This window comes from Halichondria panicea, chromosome 13 (genome assembly GCF_963675165.1).
Source record: "Halichondria panicea chromosome 13, odHalPani1.1, whole genome shotgun sequence".
NCBI lineage: Eukaryota > Metazoa > Porifera > Demospongiae > Suberitida > Halichondriidae > Halichondria > Halichondria panicea.
Genome location: NC_087389.1, coordinates 1,767,733 through 1,790,016, shown reverse-complemented (window position 1 = coordinate 1,790,016; position 22,284 = coordinate 1,767,733). Strand labels below are relative to the sequence as shown.

The window sequence follows — 22,284 nt, the reverse complement described above, 5'->3', positions numbered from 1 at the left end:
TAGTACTCTAGTTTTTAGTGTCGTTTCGGTTAGGGAGAGATTTGAAGAAGATCTTACAGCCGGCTAAGATCCAAAAATTACACGGAGTAATTGCTTGAATAAAATTTCTAACTTTGATAAGAAAAATGTGTCCAGAAATACTTTATTTCAGGAGATATTTACACACATTTTTTTTTACGATCACCCCCATTTCCACCTAAAATGGTTCCACTATAATTATACAACTATATTTTTGAATAATGTTGGAGCTTATTCGTTCACTTCATTCCTCTTTTTCTTTGTCTCTTTTGCACATGATAACTATTGCCATTGCCATGACAAAGAAGCCAAGAGAATCACCACCACCAGCATAATTATGAACCAGAAAATAAGTGGAATGCATTATTTTGTGTTATTATAATTGAACAAATTATCAATGACTTTGAAAGTGCAAATGATTTAGAAATCTAGTCAACAAAAGTTGTTGTGGGTCAATTTTTAACAAAAAGCACAAATCAACACATTACTAAGTATAATTGTTCTGACTTCAAAAGGTAGTAAACTTAGCACTTGTGTTAACACCATTCGTTGCTGTAGCTCCATTAGCATCACACACATCCTCACCAACGGAACCATTTGTAGACTCTAAAGATAACAAGGGAAACATTGCAAGATAATAGATTGTTGTGTGGCAGAAGCACAGTCTGCTGACCTTTATTGTCAACTGAGCCTTGATAATCTGTATCCATGGTTATATCAACCTTGCATGAGAGGTGTTGAGAGTGATTCATACTAACTGGGAAATCTGCTTTAGTAACGTGAGTACCATTCTGCAAGTTACAAGAAAAAGGTAAAAATTTACATAGCTGCAGGTCTATGTACCTTCGAGTTCAATTGTATTGTCGAAAACTCTCCAAAGTGTTTGCTGAGAATGTCCGACTCTGCCACCTTGACTTTCCACCATTTAGAGTATGCCTCCCTCACTTGCTTGGAAAGGGGGACAAATATTATGAAAATGGCCAGTCCTTGAAATGCAACAAAGATTGTGAAGATGTACGCCAGTGGGAGCAATACAGGGAGCAATACAGGGATCCCAAGCAACAGAACACCTGTATTGATGGTTGTATGTGATTACTTATAATTATACCAAAGGCGCGTACAAAAGAAAAAAGGGCATAGATGATGAATGTGCATGAAGTGCTAGAAGTTCGTGTAGGCACACTAGTACTGTAAGCTGACAGCTAATACAGTATGAATTATCATGTCATGCAGCGTTTGAATACAGACTTCTTTCTTTTATAAGCCCTTGCTTCTACTAAACACTCTGAGACAATTTTTGTGCTTACCAATTATCCATGACAGACCCATGACAGTGATCAGTGATGCATAGGACTTCAACCAATACCTAACAAGCAAGGTAAAGATCGTCAATAAAACAACCATCAAACACAACAATTACGCAAATGCAATACAGTAAAGATCAGTAACGCAATAACACTCACTTTACTTTGTCCAGCTTTGACTGGTGGGTCTGCCTTCCCGAGTGTCTGCACATGATGGCCAGTGCCATGATTAAAAAGCCGATATTCAATAAGATTACCAACAACACTGGCACAATAAAAGTCAGAGCAAAGTTAGAATAGGGATTCAGCCAGCATCTGCATGGAGAGTGTGGGAACGAACAAATGATGTAACAACGAATCTAGGAGACACTATACACACTTACACTACATTAGGAATAGCAGTGGTGTCATTGGCATTTTGTATGTAGCCATAACTATCCACCAGGCGAGGAACTGCAAAGCCCAGGGGAACACAGAGAACCATGTACAGCAGAGGAGCACCTAATACATAAAGAGTTGAAATTATAGCTAGAATAGTATATTCACTCACCATAGCTAAACAGAAAGAAGCCAATAGTGTATCTCTTTTGGTGCTTGACAAAGACTTTGACGAGGGCAACATACAAGACCACCCCCTCCATGAGCATCCACATGAAGGACACCAGGAACAAGTAGTGCATGAGAACTGCTGCAGTCTGACAACCAGGATCCACCGTAAGTCCTCCTCCGTGAGGGGTCACCCCAATCACAAATGTCAGCTGTGCCAGAATTAGACTTACACACAGGTTGATGTGGATGAAGTTACGCATGCTCCAAAGAGACCTGAAATTATTATGATAATTATGATAAACTTCATTGGGATATTAAAGCTCTCACCTCAAACAGGCCAGGGCCAAAATGGTAGCCAGCATGGCTATCACAGAGATAGTCACTCCAATGTAGCCAATGATTGAAAGAGACAAGGCCACACTAGAAGGTTGGTTGAGTGGCCGTGCACTGAGGAGAATGGCAAAGTTGGTGAGATGTGTGCACTCACACACGGTTTGTGTGGAGCTGGAAAGGTTGCCATTTTTCACACAACCTTTAGTGTCCCATCGTCCATGAGCCAGAGGATTGCCACTGTGTGTGTGTGTGTGTGTGTGTGTGTGTGTGTGTGTGTGTGTGTGTGTGTGTGCGCGTGCGCGTGTGGAGTGCAAGTTACGGGTGTGCAACTTAGAAAGATTGCCATATAAGGAACAAAGGAAGTAGTACATACATTAGGGTGAAGTCAATTCCTGTGTGTAACATTGCGTAAACAAAGTGTGGGCGTTAATAAAGGCTGTATATGGTAAATTGTTATGACACAAATAATTATGACTAAGTATATTATGACTAAGTATGACAAGTTAAAGCAACTACACGCACTTGTTAGGAATCACAAACCTTACTCTGATGAACTGCCAGAATACACAAGTCACTTCACTGGCAGTGTCATTTTCAATACGATCCTGTAATCACATACACGTAATAATTATACTGTGTGTAATTATTATGCAAATTACTCACTTTTGCACGTTGACTGTGTTTCAGTGTCACAATGACTGGCTGACTGAGTTGAATGTTGGCTGTGTCACAGATCTTATCCCCGCACTGCAGACTGGTGGAGACCACTGGAGATGCTAGATCAGTGTCCCTCTCTCCCGGCAGAGTCCCGAGCAACAGCCCACTCATGTTCCTGTAGTAGACTGAGGCCACGGTGATTGGTCCAGTTGTTCCGTTAGCCACTATTCTCACTAACTCAGTGGGCACTCGAATAGAGCTGCCCCTCACATCAATACCAGTCAAGAATGTATCTTCACTATCCACTTGGGTCTCAAAATTAACGACTTCTGCAATGAGGACAATATTATTAACAATTGAATTTTGCTTTGACATAGACCAGTTGCCAAGTACTAATGTTTTAGGCAAAAGACAAGGCATTAGTGGTAGACTTTGATGGTTTAACATCCTGTAAACAACCACCAAGGCAAACCATATAAACATAAACTTTTACCAGTTTGTTCTTTTGAGGGAATCATGACATCTGCAGTGAGTACGTTGAAGGCTATCCTCTCGACAGTGTCTAGCAGGGTACTGCCAGCAATAGTGTTGGACTGTGTGTGCATGTGTGTGTGTGTGAACATAAGTATCAGATACAAGGTAACTAACTCACTTCTTCTCTGGTGATAGTACTTGCAATCACTATTGTGGCCACTTCCAGCAAATCCTGAAATTTAATTTAATTCAAAGCTGAATATTTTGAACACTATAAACTCACATCACTAAAGCCACGAATATCATCAATGATATCATCACTGTTCTCAACACGTATGACTATATCACTCAGAAGGTGGACGACGACTGTCTCGTTGAATTGTGGGTTCTGCGTCACAAACTTCCTCAGGGCTCTAGCAGCTTGTGCAGGTGTCTGCATGAGTGGGTTGGTGCATGCATAAAATGAACCCTGTACACACATCAAAAACGTGTTTTACACTTACTAGGTTCGAAATTATCTGGAAAGTGGAGCTAGTCTCGATCTAGACGAGGAAGAGATACACACGTAGACAGGTGTTATGCAAACAGTATATTCTAACTCACGTTATTCCTCACTAAAGTGTATACAGTTGCCAGTTCCTCCCGGGCAGTTGCCTCATAGTCAGCTATTACCTGTACATTAAAGCGATCCTCTGTAGGGCAGAGCTGAACAGCTGTACTGGGTGCCAGGGGTGGGGCCATAGAGACATTCAGAGGGACAGTGGTTGCTATTCGACTGACTGTGATTTGTTGCCTCATAAAGCAATCATTTGTCACACAAGTGGCACCAAAAACAAGTTCATTAGTGCCCATTGAGCACACATCTGAAAATTCACTATTTCTGAAATCACTGCTCCAATATACTCTCCTATAGTTCACACCAGGTTGCATGATTATAAATACGTATAATATACACAAGTTATTGCTTACCCCTGCACGGTGTTCTTGGATACACAGATGGGGTTGGAGGTAGACACACTATTCATGGTCCAAACATCCCTTATGTCGTTGCCGTACACACTTGTAACAAACACTGATGCAGTTTGAAGCCATCGAAACTGAACACCACTCCGAACTATATCATTTCCACACACCGAAAAGTTCACGTACAAAGGATTAGTGTTGTTCTGCATGACGATTGGAACAGTGTAGCCACGAATGTTAATTGACTTCTGGGCAAAAGGACTAATATCAATATTTTGAGGATCAATATCAATATTTAATTTTCGATGTGCAGGGGGTCTCATTAATGATGATGCAAAGAATTTCAGTGGAATCCACTGGCCATCATTTTCCCAGTTGCCAACGGAAACCTCTACACCCTCATCAAAGAACTTATCAGACTCACAATTACCCGGTAGTAGATTCAACTCAAACGATAGATTTCTTTACACATGTTAGGAGAGAAATGTAAATTAACAACTGGAATTTAATATTTGTAGAATTCACCCTCACATTTTTGGTTCATTATCAGAACACGTGGTGGGGGGTGGTCCTTTGTCATCGGTGACTGCAGACCCATTTATAACATCAGAGCAGTTTAGTACTGTCCCAGAGCTCAGAATCACTGGAGGAAAGACCACTCCTCTCGGCACACTGGCACTGCCACCACAGAACTGTACAGAGCAGCTGTCTTTTGTTACGCTTGTGTACTGTACTGAGTCACAAGCTGCTTCACTGCATATAGAGGGGAGAATTGTGTACAATAACATCAACTAGCTAGGCTAGTTGAGAGAAAACGAACCTGTGCAGAGGCATTCCATTGAGACTGAAGTCCTTAACTCCCCAGCAGTTGCAGAGACCACCACTGTGTTCTGGCTGAACGATCCGCAGCTGTACCGACTCAGGGTCCGTGTCATTGACGATGATGTTTACAGTGTCATTTGATATAAAGCAGCCACCTGAACCTGCTCCAAGGTCATAAACAAATCAGTATAGCTACATCTTGACCTGCATACCTGTATCATCCAGACTGACTCTCTTGAGCAGCTTCCATGGGCTATACAATAGACGATACTCAATCAGTACAAACACTCCAGTGTGGCTCAATCCTGTGCTACAATTGGCAGTAGAGTTAGTGACGAAAGTAAAAGTTACATTTAGTTGTTGAGTTGAACTTGGTGATAACTGGGTGCTGCTGGAAGCAAGTGAAATTACCACTCCACAAATCAGCAAGAATGCAAATGCTACTCTCATGATTACTTCTGGTTTCTAGCTGAACTTAGCTATATGTCTAGATCTCTATAATTATTGTTGTACCAGTTACAGTTGTAGTAAATCTGGCTTCAGAAACCCTTAATTCATAGCTACAGGATGTCCAAAATTGAATACCTTTGATGAGTTCAGTGAAGTCATAGCAACAAGCATGTGTTAAGTGGATCTCAGTCAAAGTTCACTGCATGGGGTGATTCCCATCCCCAACAACCAACACTATATACAACCGACTATAAAAACATTTGCAATGTGAAAAATTGCTAGGATTGGCCAGGGGAACCACAAAAAAGCGTGGAAACAAGAAATCAGACGAGAGCATAACTCCAATCCGTTACAACGTCAATCACATGTACTGGTAGTTTTCCCATGTTTTCCCAGCCAATATGCCACGCAATTTTTACTGGTGGAGTGATGACCAATCCCTATATATTTATCCATTTTGGAATGTGCGGGCACATAATCATGATGATTTGTGATGAATTGATGTTCCTAATACATGCAGTGTTGAGCACAGGTATACACACAGTCCATCCATGCGTAGTATAACATGCATGCACGGACCGTACTGGTGACCTGCATGGAATGATGTGGTGGATCTGGAACACAGTCTATTATTTAATATACTATGTATTGTACATGTTCATGACGTTGTAACGGATTGGAGTTATGCTCTCGTCTGATTTCTTGTTTCCACGCTTTTTTGTGGTTCCCCTGGCCAATCCTAGCAATTTTTCACATTGCAAATGTTTTTATAGTCGGATTCCCTTTCTTTTTCAGTATAGTTTACGTATCATGACATGCATAAGTGGAACGTCAAGAGGCAGTACAGAAGTTCAAGAAGAGAAGACAGGACTAATCAGATATCTTCTCGAATATCTCTGGACTAATAATTATAGTAATGAGTAATAATTATTGCTTGATATGTTGAATTTGTATCAGTATTAAATGACAGCAATTTTAAGAGCATGATATCTAGCCAGTGCATATAGCATGCCTGTCAGAGAAAGGGAGCTAGAGCTGAACAGTGTGATTAAAAGCAACACCTCAGGCTCTGGAAAAGCACTGCACTGATTCAAGTTAGGCGCACGGTTTATTAGCCACGCCTATCTATTATTAATAATTATTGGCCACAACGCAATTGCTGTGAGTCATTAAAGATGGCGGAATTGTCTAGGTAAGAGAAATAGAGGCTGAGAGGTCATCTGCCTCGTGGAAGCAATCGCAAATCTGAAGAAGCGCTTTGTAACCCAGGTTGTAGTCGTTTGGAAACCCTGTGCAGAATGTCCTGGAGATGGCTGTACTTGGAGCAAATGCTGGGCAAGAAACTTACTTACTTACTCACTTACTTACTTACTTAGTCAGTCAGACAAAGAGCGGTGAAATGTCGAAATAGTGCAATTTTTAAAATGACAATATTCATTCATCAAAATGTTCATGGATTATGAAATGAGAGATACAAAGAGAGAAAAGGCTAAATAAACTATCTGTCTAGCCAGTTCCTTGATGTGGCCTTTCCCTGCAGAGATAGAACAGTTTGAACATGAGTCAAAATAATTGAAATATTGCTAAACACGGGCAAACCCACTGCCAATCCTATGTAAAACCTACTGGTTTTACTAATACTGCAATTAAGGTGCATTAGCAATTCAACTCATTGTAGATTTGAAGACACATATACAGAAGACATGCACAAATACAACGGCTATATTTATAATACTATAGGTATGCAAAACATGCAGTTAATTGACACACCTTGATTTCCAGACGCTGACACCCTGGGCCGTTCTTAGGATGTCAAAACAGCATTTTGAAATTAATAAAGGGGCACAAAAAATAAACAGTATAGGTGAATATGTACGCCAAGTTTAGGGGCTTCAAACACCAGAACACCTGCGTTAGATATGTTTGTGTGCATGATTATAGCCATATTAGTAATTTCTATTGTCCTCACCAATTATCCATGTACTTGTGTCAGTCTGCTTGTAAAGATCATTAACTTAACTTATAACTAGGAGCATGCAGAGCATGTTTGGGGCGAGCAAGCAATTTGTGTATTTGTTGTACAGTACAGTGCACGATGTGGTAATTTAAGTTTATTTATCAAATGAAATGAAATTAGTAACAGTAATTGTGGAACAGTGAATAAACCGAGTAGTCTGATTAGATACAGTGGATTTCAGTTGCGTTCGAATTTGCGTTGACGTACGGACTTCCGTAACGCGTGTTGCGCTTACAAGAGGAAAACCGCGGGAAATTCAAATGTAATACTACAGATCAAAATGTCAGCTGAACCGGGAAGAAAGAAAGCCTATGGCATAGATCTACGCTGGAGAGTAGTCTATCAAAGAATTGGTATGAATCTTACCTATGACAAGATAGCTACTAACTTAAATATTGCAGCAAGCACAGCATACTATATTTACGAGGTTTCAGCAAACAGGAAAAGTAGACCCTGTACTGAGCGAACAAAGGAGAGAGCTGAGAAAGCTAAGTGTACATGAAGAAATATATACAGTTGGGATGGTGCTCGAGGATCCATCCATGTATCTCTCTGAGGGTGTGCCACGAATTGGAGGAAGCAATGGGGGTTGTGGTGACTCCCCCAACTATTTGTCGGCTACTTAGAAGATATGGAATCACTCGAAAGAAGATTCAACAAGTAGCTCTCCAAAGGTGCTATACACTCCGTGGAGCATTTATGGCTCAGTGTTTACTATTTAATCCAGACCAGTTTGTATTTATTGATGAAACGGGTTCAGATGCCAGAGATCATATCAGAAAGTATGGATATGCAATAAGAGGATTAGCACCACAGAATAAACGTCTGTTGAGTCGTGGGCAAAGAGTTAATGCTATTGCTGGCATGAGCACTGATGGTGTAGTAGCTGTTGAAGTTACTAAGTCTAATGTTGATGCGGAAGTGATGCAAGACGATCCCTCATACCGAACATGCTACCATTCAACGGATCTAATCCTTGTTCAATTGTTATAATGGACAATTTGTCTGTGCACCACACTCAAGATATCACAGATCTATTCAGACAAATGGGCATACTTTTACTATTTCTTCCACCGTATAGTCCTGGTCTCAATCCGGCAGAAGAAATGTTTAGTTTTGTAAAAAACTACTTAAGAAAACATGATAACCTACTGCAAATTGTCACCAACCCAACTGATATAATACACTCAGCTTTTGATAGTATCACCAGTGAACATTGTACTGCTTGGATTCGACACAGCGGTTACTCAAAATAATTTGTGCATTCCATTCATATAATATAGTTACACAATGTCATTCATACACAATACTTGATTTGAAGGTTCCTGATTCTTTAAGTCTCGAATTTAGCAATGTTACAAACAGTCAATAGTTGGATTTAATTTCCTCCATGATTGCCTTTTGCATTTCATCATACTGCAGTTGAGAAATGGCACCTTTCTCAAGCAGTGAGTGCCATTTAACTAACTGCTCAATGCACTGACTCCGGAGGCCAACCCTTTTACTAGGAGAAGTAATAATTGATGGTGAAGACTTAGAGGCAGCTTGAGGTGAAGGTGGAGAATTCTCGCGTCCTTCACTAGGAGTCTGCAATTTTCGTTTCTTTGTTCCTCGGAAGTATGGTAAATCTGGAGGATCATTGTGTGAATCGTGTTTTCCCACATGAATCAAATGTGCCCAAGCATTACACTTTTCTACTGAATATTGGTTGCCATGCTTATCTTGAAGTTTCTTCACGATGCACTCAATTGCTTCCTTCTTAGATTTGGAACTTGTCTCTGCTTTTTTTGATTTACTACTGCATGTAGTGATCTCAGATCCTTCAGGGTTCTCAGAAAAGCACCAGAGCAGAATCTCAGTCTTTCTCTTGTAAATGTCATACATGGTATCTACATCTTCATCTGTATACAGCCACCTCTGCTTCCCCTTTAATCCATGCCCTGGCTCAATGTAGCCTATTTGGCTGGGTGATATTTTGTCCAAACACTTTTGCAACTGCTCTGTTAGTTCATCAAATGAGGAGAAACGATCATAAGCACTAAGCTTTCTGACAGTGTATTCGGACTTGCGTACTGGGTTCACTACCTTTACCGAATATACGTAGTGTTTAGAAGATAATTTTGAAGGGGAAGCCCTAACCCGTGCTGTTTCACACTGTGTACACAAAGGGTATTACATGGAAACATGTTAGCCAATTTTATTTACTTACTTCTACTTCGATGCAGCTTCCAGAAGCAGCGCTAACTGTAGCTTTGGGTGCTGAAACTTCCACTCTACTTTGGCCTTGCCAACAACGACCCATAGAGATAGACCCAGGGTATGGTGAGTGGGACTGGTAGTCACAACTCTCCATGTAATCAGGCCAGCCAGAGTCCCTGTTAATGTTGTTTAATACTGTCAGACACGTATATACTGTGAATAATCTGAGAACAGAACTAAGACTGATCTTAGTCGGGCGCCGCCGCCCTCTACCGTTGCCCGGAAGGAGGTCGGGAATCAAGCCTATCCACAGTTTTGTTCTGTTGTTGGAAATCCAACAATTCCACCAGCTGCAATCCCACATAGAATAAATGATATTCATGATACTATTGCGTAACAGGCCAGAACAAAACTGTGGATAGGCTTGATTCCCGACCTCCTTCAAGGAGGGCGGCGGCGCTCGACTAGACTGATCTGAGAAGGCTCTGAAATTTTCACGTGGAAGCTCACGTGACAATATAATAATTTACCGCGTTTTTCCTATCTTATAGCGCAACACGGAAGTCCGTATGTCAACGCAACATTCAAACGCAACTGAAATCCACTGTAATAATAGATAGGCGTGGCTAAGAAACCGTGTGCCTAAAATCGCAGTGTTCCAGAGCCTGAGGTGTTGCTTTTCTTCACAGTGTTCAGCTCTAGCTCCCTTTCTCTGACAGGCATGCTTCACAAATTCAACATATCAAGCAATACTCATTACTGAATTATTAGTCCAGAGATATTCGAGAAGATGTCTGATTAGTCCAGAACATTTGCAATGTGAAAAATTGCTAGGATTGGCCAGGGGAACCACAAAAAAGCGTGGAAACAAGAAATCAGACGAGAGCATAACTCCAATCCGTTACAACGTCATGAACATGTACAATGCATAGTATATAGACTGTGTTCCAGATCCATCTACCATGCAGCTTCCATCCACCACATCATTCCATGCAGGTCACCAGTACGGTCCGTGAATGTTACTACGCATGGATGGACTGTGTATACCTGTGCTCAAGACTCCATGTATTAGGAACATCAATTCAGTACAAATCACATGATTAATTTTTATGCCCGCACATTCCAAAATATAAATATATAGGGATTTGCATGGTCATCACTCCATGCACCAGTAAAAATTGCGTGGTATATTGGCGCATGAACGGGAAAACATGGGAAACTACCAGTACATGTGATTGACGTTGTAACGGATTGGAGTTATGCTCTCGTCTGATTTCTTGTTTCCACGCTTTTTTGTGGTTCCCCTGGCCAATCCTAGCAATCTTTCACATTGCAAATGTTTTTCTAGTCGGATAGAGCTAGACTCCACCGGCTCAATCGAGCATTGTTTTCCTTGAGTCTGTGTAGCCATGTCAGAGCGTGATGGTCCGTCTGTACCGTAAAATGTCGGCCCAACAAGTACACCTTAACTGCTTGAATTCCCAGTTTGATGGCCAGGCATTCTTTTTCAACTGTTGAGTATCTCGTCTCTCTATCCAGCAATTTCCAACTGTAATAAGCAACTGGGTGATCCACTCCAGTATCGTCCACTTGACTTAATACTGCGCCTACCCCCATGATCAGAAGCATCCGTCGAAGCACAAAACTACGTCCGAAATCAGGGTTCCTTAGTATTGGTGAGTTTCTCAGAAATTTTTAGTTTTCAAATGCTTCCTGGCACTTCTCGGTCCATTTCACTTCTTTGGGGAGTGACTTCCTTGTCAAATCTGATGGAGGTGCAGCTATCGATGCATAATTCGGTCGATAATAACCGCTCAAGCCTAAAAACGACCTTACTTGTTTCTTGGTCCTTGGCACAAAGAACAAATTCACTGCTTCCAGTTTAGAGGCTTCTGGCCTAACACAGCCATTCCCGACCACATGACCAAGATACACACATTCTCGCATCCCAATTTGGCACTTACTTGCTTTGACTGTCAAACCGGCCTCCTCAAGACCTACAAACACCTGTTCCAGATGGGTCAGGTGCTCCGTCCAGGTTTCGCTAAAAATGACAACATCATCCAGATAAGCCGCACAGAAACTTAGACCCGCCACCACTGAGTCCATCAGACGCTGGAACGTAGCTGAGGCCCCTTGCAAACCGAACGGCATCACCGTAAACTCAAAAAGGCCCATGGGAGAGGAAAAAGCAGGAACTTGCCAATAGCCCTTGGCCAAATCCAGGGTTAAATATAACCAGCTTTTCCCAATAGGTCAATGATGTCATCGATACGGGGCATTGGGTAGGAATCCGTACGCGATACAGCATTCAACTTCCGATAATCAATGCATATCCGCAGCGAACCGTCTTTCTTCCGTACAGGAACAATCGGTAAGCTCCATTGACTGACTGAGGGCACAATTACTCCTGCCTCTTCCATCTTCTCAATTTCCGCCATGACTTCAGCTTTATGAGCTTGGGGAATCCGGTAAGTGGGTTGCCGTATTGGATGTGCCAACCCTGTTTCTACCGAGTGTGCAATCTTCTCTGTCCTTCCGGGTACCTTTTTACTGTACTTCTTGATCAGAGTTTGTACTTGGTCGCACTGGGCCACCGATAGTTCCTTTCCCGTAGTCATGCCCTCTGCACTGCAATCGTTCTCCCAGACATCAACGTCTTCCCCCTCTGGGGTATCACCTTGCTGCACAAATCCGACAAAATCACTCGAGTAGTATTTTCTCAGCATGTTCACATGGAAGATTTGCTTGGGTGTCCGTCGCCCTGACATCTCCACTCGGTAAGTTACTTCACCGGTCTTCGCTACAATCTTATATGGCCCTTGCCACCGTGCAAACAGCTTCTTTGATTCCGTCGGCAACAACACCAACACCTGTTCTCCAACTTCAAACTCCAGCATACGAGCCTTCTGGTCATACCATCGCTTCTGCGTCTGTTGGGCATCCTGCAGGCACCAACTTCTTCATAGCCTTTCTTGGATCGTAAACACGTACGACACAATACTCTCACTTGTGTCCTCCTTGACCTGTCTCTTTGAGTACATCTAAGGGCCCTCGAACTGTCCGACCGTACACCAATTCAAAAGGTGAAAATCCTGTGGATGACTGTTCGACCTCCCGATATGCAAAGAGTAGGTTGGGGACCATCTTGTCCCAATCTTTTCCTTCGGATATAGCCGCCTTTCTCAACATAGACTTCAGGATCTTATTGAATCACTCCACAAGCCCGTTTGTTTGTGGGTGATACGGTGTCGTTCTGATAGAATGGATGTGCAACATTCGGTACAACTCCGCGAGCAACTTTAACGTAAAATTTTCCCCTTGATCGGTTAGAATTTCCTGAGGCACTCCAAATCTCAAACAATAGACAAGCAGCTCCTCTGCAACATGTACTGCATCAATAGACTTCATCGGGATAGCTTCTGGGAACCGGGTTGCATAGTCGCAAATAACGGGCCCCACAATGTCCATTGCGATCCTTCGAAATGGCTCTGAAAATATCGGTAGGGGAACCATTGGTGCCTTCACTTGCCCTGTCTTCTGGCACTCGTCGCACGTCTTCACCACTCTCTGCACATCGGCGAACATCGTGGGCCAATAAAATCTCTGACTAATCCAATTCACAGTCTTGTCCCGCCCCAGGTGGCCAGCAAATGGGGGTTTGTGAGCTAGCTTCAGCACCTCGGGTCGGTACTTCAACAGCAACACAAGCTATTCCACTTCGTCTCCTCTTGGTTTACCTCGAGGAAGCCAACGTCTATACACCAAACCGTTCTTCTTGAAGAATCCATCACCTGTTAAAGCGGGGTGTGCATCCGCAGCCTTCCGTGTATCTTCAAGAGTCACATCCTCCTGTTGGAGTTTCTGGAATTCCTCTGCCCCACTACACGCTCGTTTCGTTTCTTCCATAGGTTTGTCGATAGGTTGATACTTTTGGCATTGGGCACGCTTTTCACTTCTAGTCAATATACTCTTCTCTCGTACTACACTGAACAAATCATCATCGAACTCAGGTAGGTTAGTAACGTCTTCACGACTATTCGTCAACACCGTTTTGGTGTACTCCACACTCCTCTTCGTTGCGTCGGTCAGTGGCTTCTTCTCGATCTTGAGCTCTCTTCTTGGCTCTTGTCATAACCACTAAGGCTGTCGCCCAGTTTGTTCGTAACGAGTGCTGGTAGTACTGGTACATCGGTACCCATCAACATCGATAGTGGCAATGTCCTCGAAACAGCTGCCTCCACTTCATGTGTAGTTCCGTTCACTTCTACTTGAATTCTAGCCAGGGGGTACACTACCGTATCCCCATGGGCACAACATATCGCAATCGAATCGCCTTCCAATAACTTTTCTGCTGGGACTAAGTCTTCTCGTACCATCGTCCTAGTACATCCAGTGTCTAAGCAAACGTCCGTCACTGCTTGTCCTTCGATAGTCCCTGTTTGGAAGATTCCAGGCTTCGGCTCTACCGTGTGCTGAATCAGTTCTGATTCTCCCTGGAAATTACTCCTTCGTTCTATACACAGGAGGTTCACCTTTGAGGGACAGTTGGCTGCGTAGTGGCCCTTCTGATTACACGTGAAACAGGTAATATCTTTCAGATCCCTCTCAGCTTTAGGTGGGGGAGAGCTAGTTTTATCCTCCACTCCAACTCTACAATTCCGTGCCTTGTGCATGGCCTCGTCTTTTGCACTTTGCACACACAATAGGGTTTGGGTTTACCGGCTTCCTTCCTTCACTCACGACTGGGTCTGTCGGGCTTGGAGGTATAGTTATCTGCTAGTTGGGCCGCCGCTTCGCTGGTTTTTGGTTTGTGTTCTTAGACCCAGACCCTCACTTCCTCTGGTAATGAATTTAAAAACTGTTCCAACACAATCGCGTCTCTCAGTTTATCCACGGTGTCGCACTCCTTCAACCGTTTCTTGGCCAGGTCCTCCAGCCTCACTCGTAGCTCCATTACAGTCTCACCAGTCCTCACTGACGCTGTTCGAAACCGTCTCCTAAAGGTTTCTTCGAAAAATGGCCTCTTTCACTTGGGTATAGCTTGTCGCAGCCTCCCCACTTAGAGCTGCATAGGCCTGCTGGGCCTTACCAGACAGTTGAGGAGCAAGCAACGATTCACCGGTACATCATAAGCAGACATCAAAAGTCACCTCAATGTCGTTTGCATCCGTGAGCTCGGATCGTCACCCTCCGTTCGTCACCGCCCTCACCGTGTGCTCTTTCTACTAATCCTCGTAGCAAGTCCATCTGCTCTCGAATTCCTTCATCTATCTCGGCTGTTTCTTCAGCCAGAACTCTGCGTTCTTCTCGTAAGTCAGCCTCTAGAGTCTTCCGATCTTCTAGAAGGGCCTTCAACATCTCCGTTAGTTCGCCTGTCTCTGCCATGTCCGTCTGACTTTGACTAGCGGTACTCGTGTCGCCTCGATCGTCACTTTGTGTCTTTTCTACCAGACATCCACTGGGTGAGTCTAACCAACCGTAGACAGTATCCCACCGCTGCCACCAATATGTAACCGAGTGATCCAAATTAACTAATACTAGTAGTAAGCCTACTTTAAAATCAGCTTATTATACCGAAGCCTACTTTAAAATCAGCTCATAATTATGTAAATAGAACAGTCACAAGAACACGAAAACTAATGCTCACAAAAAGAACTACAACAATGTAACACTCAGTCTCTACGCTGTCAATCGCGTGACCTCTCTAAGTCACTAACCACAAAAATGACAAAAACACATTACACAACTGATAGTTCAGTTCCAGCCTTTCACAGAGATATTGAACCTTTCAAATGCATTGATGGTTCAAAACCTTAGCTAGATAGGAATTAAGACACCTCATGTAGTTATAATATTATATTGATTACGTCATTTTAAGTAGAATTAATGATATACGGGGTCAAAACATCACACATGTATACCATTTTTACGTTTATAGCTCCGGCCAGTACTAGCGCATACAACTCTACAATGAAGCTATATGAGGGGGTGCCTATACACGTTACAGCAATTAAGCTCATGTGTTAGAAACATCTTCCAAGTTGTGCAATCACACACCTGACTCTCTTTCCATGGTCGAGTTGAATATAATATTATTAGACTCCAGTTTCAACGAACTATCCAAAGGTGGAGAGGTAACATTGGTGTTGACACTGCTGAGAGCGGCACTCTGAAATGCAGAATAATGTACATAGCTAATTATATACACTGGCATGTAATTACGATTGGATTTGTTAGTGATATACCTTGGTGCTTTTAAAATGAAATTGATATCGATGCTTTGCCAACTTTTCCTTCCACCATTTGAAGTACGCATCCCTCACTGGCAGAGAGAGAGGCACAAAAAGTATGAAAATGGCCACTCCTTGGAATGAAGCGAAGATCGTGAAGATGTACGACACTGGGAGTAGAGCAGGGACATCGAACACCAAAAGACCTGCATGTGTTGACAATCAAAATCTCACGTATTATTGTTCTCACCAGTTATCCATGTCAGTCCCATGACAGTGACCAGTGACACAGATGACTTCAACCAAGAACTGTATACAATTATATCAGAAACACTTCAAGCACAGTGCAAATAATTATGTGTCTGTACAGGAGTTCATTAATAACTCTTGGTCTGTATCATAAAATAGCCACATACCTTATTTCCTGTGACTTTCCTTGCCTCGTTTGGTGTCTACACATGATAACTATTGCCATGATAAAAAAGCAAACATTCACCAAGAGAATCACCACCACTGGTACAATGAATGTCAGAATAAAGTTAGTGATGGGGTTCAACCAGCAGCTGCAAACACAAGTATAGGTATATAATTATAGTGTGAAATTGATGAGAAAATCATATAATGTCTCAAACTTGACTCTGGGGTCACTCAAGGCCGACCCAGCCGAAAAATAGGAATGACATGAAGTTAAATAGGTATAGCCAACACTCCTTTAGAGGACACTATCATGAAAACTTAAAATATAAACATAAAGATCGGTGTATGTATACAACCGTATACGTACGCACACATGCATACTTGGGTCTTGATAAGAGAGCGACTGAACTCACACTATGGTGGTTGTATTGCTGTTGATCAGCTGATAGCCATAGCTATCCTCCAGGCCAGATAGAGCAAAGCCCAACGGAATACAGAGGGCCATGTACAGTACAGGGGCACCTATATAGGGAGAGGATGAACAATGTCAGTTGAATTTACACATACCATAGCTGACAATGGTGAAGTTAAAAATGTATTTCCGTTCATGTTCTTTTACGAAGACTTTGACAAGGACCAGATACAAGACCACGCCCTCCATGAGCATCCACATGAAGGACACCAGGAACAAGTAGTGCATGAGAACTGCTGCTGTCTGACAACCAGGATCCACCACACCCTCTCCTCCGTGAGGGGTCACCCCAATCACAAAGGTCAGCTGTGCCAGAATCAGACTCACACACAGGTTGATGTGGATGTAGTTACGCATGTTCCACAAGGTCCTACATTGTCAATTGAAACACTCAGTATTTTTAGTAAGGTTTTCTCACCTAAGAAAGACCAAGGCCATAATAGTGGCCAGCATGGCAATCACAGATAGAGACACTCCAATGTAGCCAATGATTGAAAGAGACAGGGCCACACCAGAGGGTTGGATGAGTGGCCGTGCACTGAGGAGAATGGCAAAGTTGGTGAGATGTGTACACTCACACACGGTTTGTGTGGAGCTGGAAAGGTTGCCATTTTTCACACAACCTTCAGTGTCCCATCGTCCATGAGCCAGAGGATTGCCACTGTGCGTGTGTTGTGTGTGTGTGTGTGTTGTGTGCGTGCATGCGTGTGTGTGTATGTGCGTGTGTGTGTATATGTGTGTGTGTGTAGAGTGCAAGTACGGGTGTGTAACTTAGAACAATTGCCATATAAGGAACAAAGGAAGTGGGCGTTAATGAAGGCTGTATATTATGGTAAATTGTTATGACACATAATGATTATGACTACCGTATATGCTCGATCAGAGGCCGCTCTTGTATAAAGGCCGCACTCAAATAGTAGCCTCCCTTGCTAGCAAAATGAAACATTTAGTAGCCGCTCTCAAATAGTAGCCTCAGTGAACTTTGACTCTAGCATTTCTGCACGTGGCAGCCAAAAAATTATTACTAGCAGCTAGCTACATGTACGTAGCTACAAGTAGCAGCTTGTTAGTGCTTCACAAAGACTTTCTCATGGCAGAGTTCAAGTTTATGCAGGTGAAAACAACTTTAGATGACAAACTAAATTATCTGGAGCTAATAAACGTCGCTCTTGAACAGTGGCCTCTCTTGAATTGTAGCCTCCTCTTCCAGCAAAATGAAACATTTAGTAGCTGCGGCTCCTGATCAAGCATATACGGTAAGTATGTATTAGTTATTGCCCAGCCAGAGTGCTATTGCACTGGAACAATATAATGCCCGAGGGCCGCAGGCCCCGAGGGCATTATGTCATCCAGTGCAATATATGGCATGTTGCACGAGGGCGCCTGCAATAACTAACTTGTTGGCCCAATGACGTTAAACTCGTCTGACTGGTCATATAAATCGTAATAAAAGACATGTGTTTTGAAGGAATTCATTACTTTTGCTGAATTTAAATGTTTAGGTTTTCTTCCCACTAGTAGTTATAAAAGTAGTAGTCTATAAAAGGGACCAAATGAGTTATTGTGTGGGATGGTGGGGCATAAGTTCCAAATGGATATCTCTTAAAGAAATCTACTGCATTTACACACAGTTCAAGTGCATATAATCAACAGAGAAGAGGGCATGCAACTCACTATCTACCCTACGTACTCATCCGACTTCGTATCAGAGACCAGATATGCTAAAAATAGAATCCAGTATACAGACGTGAACAAGTGGGCAGTGTTGTTTTTATAATGATGGGCTTGTACATCAGAGCTGCCTTTGCTAGCTAGCTAACAGTGCAGTATTATTTTAGAGAAGTGTCATGACCAGTCCTAGTCCAGCAAGGTCCAAGACAACCCCTTCGAGCAGGAAGTTAAGTGCTGGGTGCATTGTTAAGAAGTACCAGAGACTCAGGAAGACAGGTTTATTGTACCTAGGTTTCATCTTCTTGGAGTTGCAACTGTTGGATGGTTTGCCTTTGACACTGCTAGTACGAGCCATACTGCTGCTAAGAACTAGTTTTATTATGCTGCAATCGAGCTAGCTAGCTAGCACAGATATAAAAAAATACTTTGATTTACCTTGTGCGGTCAAAGTTTACGCGTGGGCGTTTTTGTGGGCAGTTCTAAAAATAGCTCAATACGAAGTCGGATGATTCTGAGAATAGGGCGAGTTGCACGCCCTCTTCTCTGTATACGCCCTTGATATAATCCAGTGCAATATATGGTAGCCATGGCAGTGATGCCATATACTGAGCACTGGATCGCTTTGATCTGCCCACTCACTGGGCAACAAAGTATGACAAGTTAAAGCAACTACACGCACTTGTTAGGAATCACAAACCTTTCTCTGATGAACTGCCAGAATACACAAGTCACTTCACTGGTAGTGTCATTTTCAATACGATCCTGTAATCACATACACGTAATAATTATACTGTGTGTAATTATTACAAATTACTCACTTTTGCACGTTGACTGTGTTTCAGTGTCACAATGACTGGCTGACTGAGTTGAATGTTGGCTGTGTCACAGATCTTATCCCCGCACTGCAGACTGGTGGAGACCACTGGAGATGCTAGATCAGTGTCCCTCTCTCCCGGCAGAGTCCCGGGCAACAGCCCACTCATGTTCCTGTAGTAAACTGAGGCCACAGTGATTGGTCCAGTTGTACCGGTAGCTACCATTCTCACTAACTCAGTGGGCACTCGAATAGAGTTACCCCTCACATCAATACCAGTCAAAGATGTATCGTCACTGTCCACTTGGGTCTCAAAATTAACGACTTCTGCAATGAGGACAATTGACAATTGAATTTTGCTTTGACACCGACCAGTTGCCAAGTACTAATGTTTTAGGCAAAAGATAAGACATTAGTGTAGACTTTTATGGTTTAACATCCTGTGTTTAACCACCAAGGCAAACCACATAATTTTTTACCAGTTTGTTCTTTTGAGGGAATCATGACATCTGCAGTGAGTACGTTGAAGGCTATCCTCTCGACAGTGTCTAGCAGGGTACTGCCAGCAATAGTGTTGGACTGTGTGTGCATGTGTGTGTGTGTGAACATAAGTATCAGATACAAGGTAACTAACTCACTTCTTCTCTGGTGATAGTACTTGCAATCACTGTTGTGGCCACTTCCAGCAAATCCTGAAATTTATTTAATTCAAAAGCTAAATATTTTGAACAATATAAACTCACATCACTACAGCCACGAATATCATCAATGATATCATCACTGTTCTCAACACGTATGACTATATCACTCAGAAGGTAAACGACGACTGTCTCGTTGAATTGTGGGTTCTGCGTCACAAACTTCCTCAGGGCTCTAGCAGCTTGTGCAGGTGTCTGCATGAGTGGGTTGGTGCATGCAATAAAATGAACCCTGTACACATATCAAAAACGTGTTTTACACTTACTAGGTTGGAAATTATCTGGAAAGTGGAGCTAGTCTCGATCTAGACGAGGAAGAGATACACACGTAGACAGGTGTTATGCAAACAGTATATTCTAACTCACGTTATTCCTCACTAAAGTGTATACAGTTGCCAGTTCCTCCCGGGCAGTTGCCTCATAGTCAGCTATTACCTGTACATTAAAGCGATCCTCTGTAGGGCAGAGCTGAACAGCTTTACTGGATGCCAGGGGTGGGGCCATAGAGACATTCAGAGGGACAGTGGTTGCTATTCGACTGGCTGTGATTTCTTGCCTCATAAAGCAATCATTCGTCACACAAGTGGCACCAAAAACAAGTTCATTAGTGCCCATTGAGCACACATCTGAAAATTCACTATTTCTGAAATCACTGCTCCAATATACTCTCCTATAGTTCACACCAGGTTGCATGATTATAAATACGTATAATATACACAAGTTATTGCTTACCCCTGCACGGTGTTCTTGGATACACAGATGGGGTTGGAGGTAGACACACTATTCATGGTCCAAACATCCCTTATGTCGTTGCCGTACACACTTGTAACAAACACTGATGCAGTTTGAAGCCATCGAAACTGAACACCACTCCGAACTATATTATTTCCACACACCGAAAAGTTCACGTACAAAGGATTAGTGTTGTTCTGCATGACGATTGGAACAGTGTAGCCACGAATGTTAATTGACTTCTGGGCAAAAGGACTAATATCAATATTTTGAGGATCAATATCAATATTTAATTTTCGATGTGCAGGGGGTCTCATTAATGATGATGCAAAGAATTTCAGTGGAATCCACTGGCCATCATTTTCCCAGTTGCCAACGGAAACCTCTACACCCTCATCAAAGAACTTATCAGACTCACAATTACCCGGTAGTAGATTCAACTCAAACGATAGATTTCTTTACACATGTAGGGAGAGAAATGTAAATTAACAACTGGAATTTAATGTTTGTAGAATTCACCCTCACATTTTTGGTTCATTATCAGAACACGTGGTGGGGGGTGGTCCTTTGTCATTGGTGACTGCAGACCCATTTATAACATCAGAGCAGTTTAGTACTGTCCCAGAGCTCAGAATCACTGGAGGAAAGACCACTCCTCTCGGCACACTGGCACTGCCACCACAGAACTGTACAGAGCAGCTGTCGTTTGTTACGCTTGTGTACTGTACTGAGTCACAAGCTGCTTCACTGCATATAGAGGGGAGAATTGTGTACAATAACATCAACTAGCCTAGAGAAAACGAACCTGTGCAGAGGCATTCCATTGAGACTGAAGTCCTTAACTCCCCAGCAGTTGCAGAGACCACCACTGTGTTCTGGCTGAACGATCCGCAGCTGTACCGACTCAGGGTCCATGTCATTGACGATCATGTTTACATTGTCATTTGATATAAAGCAGCCACCTGAACCTGCTCCAAGGTCATAAACAAGTCAGTATAGCTACATCTTGACCTGCATACCTGTATCATCCAGACTGACTCTCTTGAGCAGCTTCCATGGGCTATACAATAGACGATACTCAATCAGTACAAACACTCCAGTGTGGCTCAATCCTGTGCTACAATTGGCAGCAGAGTTAGTGACGAAAGTAAAGGTTACATTTAGTTGTTGAGTTGAACTTGGTGATAACTGGGTGCTGCTAGTGAAATTACCACTCCACATATCAGCAAGAATGCAAATGCTACTACTCTCATGATTACTTCTGGTTTCTAGCTGAACTTAGCTATAATTATGTCTAGATCACTATAATTATTGTTGTACCAGTTACAGTTGTAGTAAATCTGGCTTCAGAAACTCTTAATTCATAGCTACAGGATGTCCAAAATTGAATACTTTTGATGAGTTCAGTGAAGTCATAGCAACAAGCATGTGTTAAGTGGATCTCAGTCAAAGTTCACTGCA

General features: G+C 42.6%; 2 protein-coding genes across 2 annotated transcripts; both read right to left on the bottom strand.

Annotated features, from left to right (window-relative positions):
- Positions 1–368: 368 nt before the first annotated feature.
- LOC135346528 (adhesion G-protein coupled receptor G6-like) lies at positions 369–5,671 on the bottom strand. The gene is made up of 19 exons (XM_064544175.1): positions 5,333–5,671; positions 5,119–5,281; positions 4,830–5,051; positions 4,305–4,760; positions 3,939–4,242; positions 3,839–3,877; positions 3,619–3,768; positions 3,514–3,567; positions 3,355–3,454; positions 2,868–3,190; positions 2,745–2,809; positions 2,199–2,441; positions 1,873–2,144; positions 1,706–1,823; positions 1,482–1,637; positions 1,326–1,384; positions 862–1,088; positions 692–809; positions 369–624 (listed from the first exon to the last, which is right to left on the bottom strand). Exons 1-19 carry the CDS (start codon positions 5,568–5,570, stop codon positions 527–529), a joined length of 3,405 nt encoding a protein of 1,134 aa, XP_064400245.1. The 5' UTR covers positions 5,571–5,671; the 3' UTR covers positions 369–526.
- A 1,332-nt stretch (positions 5,672–7,003) lies between these two features.
- Positions 7,004–22,049, bottom strand: LOC135346529 (adhesion G-protein coupled receptor G6-like). The gene is made up of 20 exons (XM_064544176.1): positions 21,843–22,049; positions 21,629–21,791; positions 21,349–21,570; positions 20,824–21,279; positions 20,458–20,761; positions 20,358–20,396; positions 20,137–20,286; positions 20,032–20,085; positions 19,873–19,972; positions 19,398–19,720; positions 19,277–19,341; positions 17,327–17,569; positions 17,004–17,278; positions 16,850–16,958; positions 16,436–16,582; positions 16,270–16,328; positions 16,035–16,225; positions 15,847–15,958; positions 9,797–9,962; positions 7,004–9,741 (listed from the first exon to the last, which is right to left on the bottom strand). The coding sequence occupies exons 1-19, from the start codon at positions 22,042–22,044 to the stop codon at positions 9,799–9,801; spliced, it is 3,378 nt and encodes a 1,125-aa protein (XP_064400246.1). The 5' UTR covers positions 22,045–22,049; the 3' UTR covers positions 7,004–9,741; positions 9,797–9,798.
- Between the last annotated feature and the right edge of the window lie 235 nt (positions 22,050–22,284).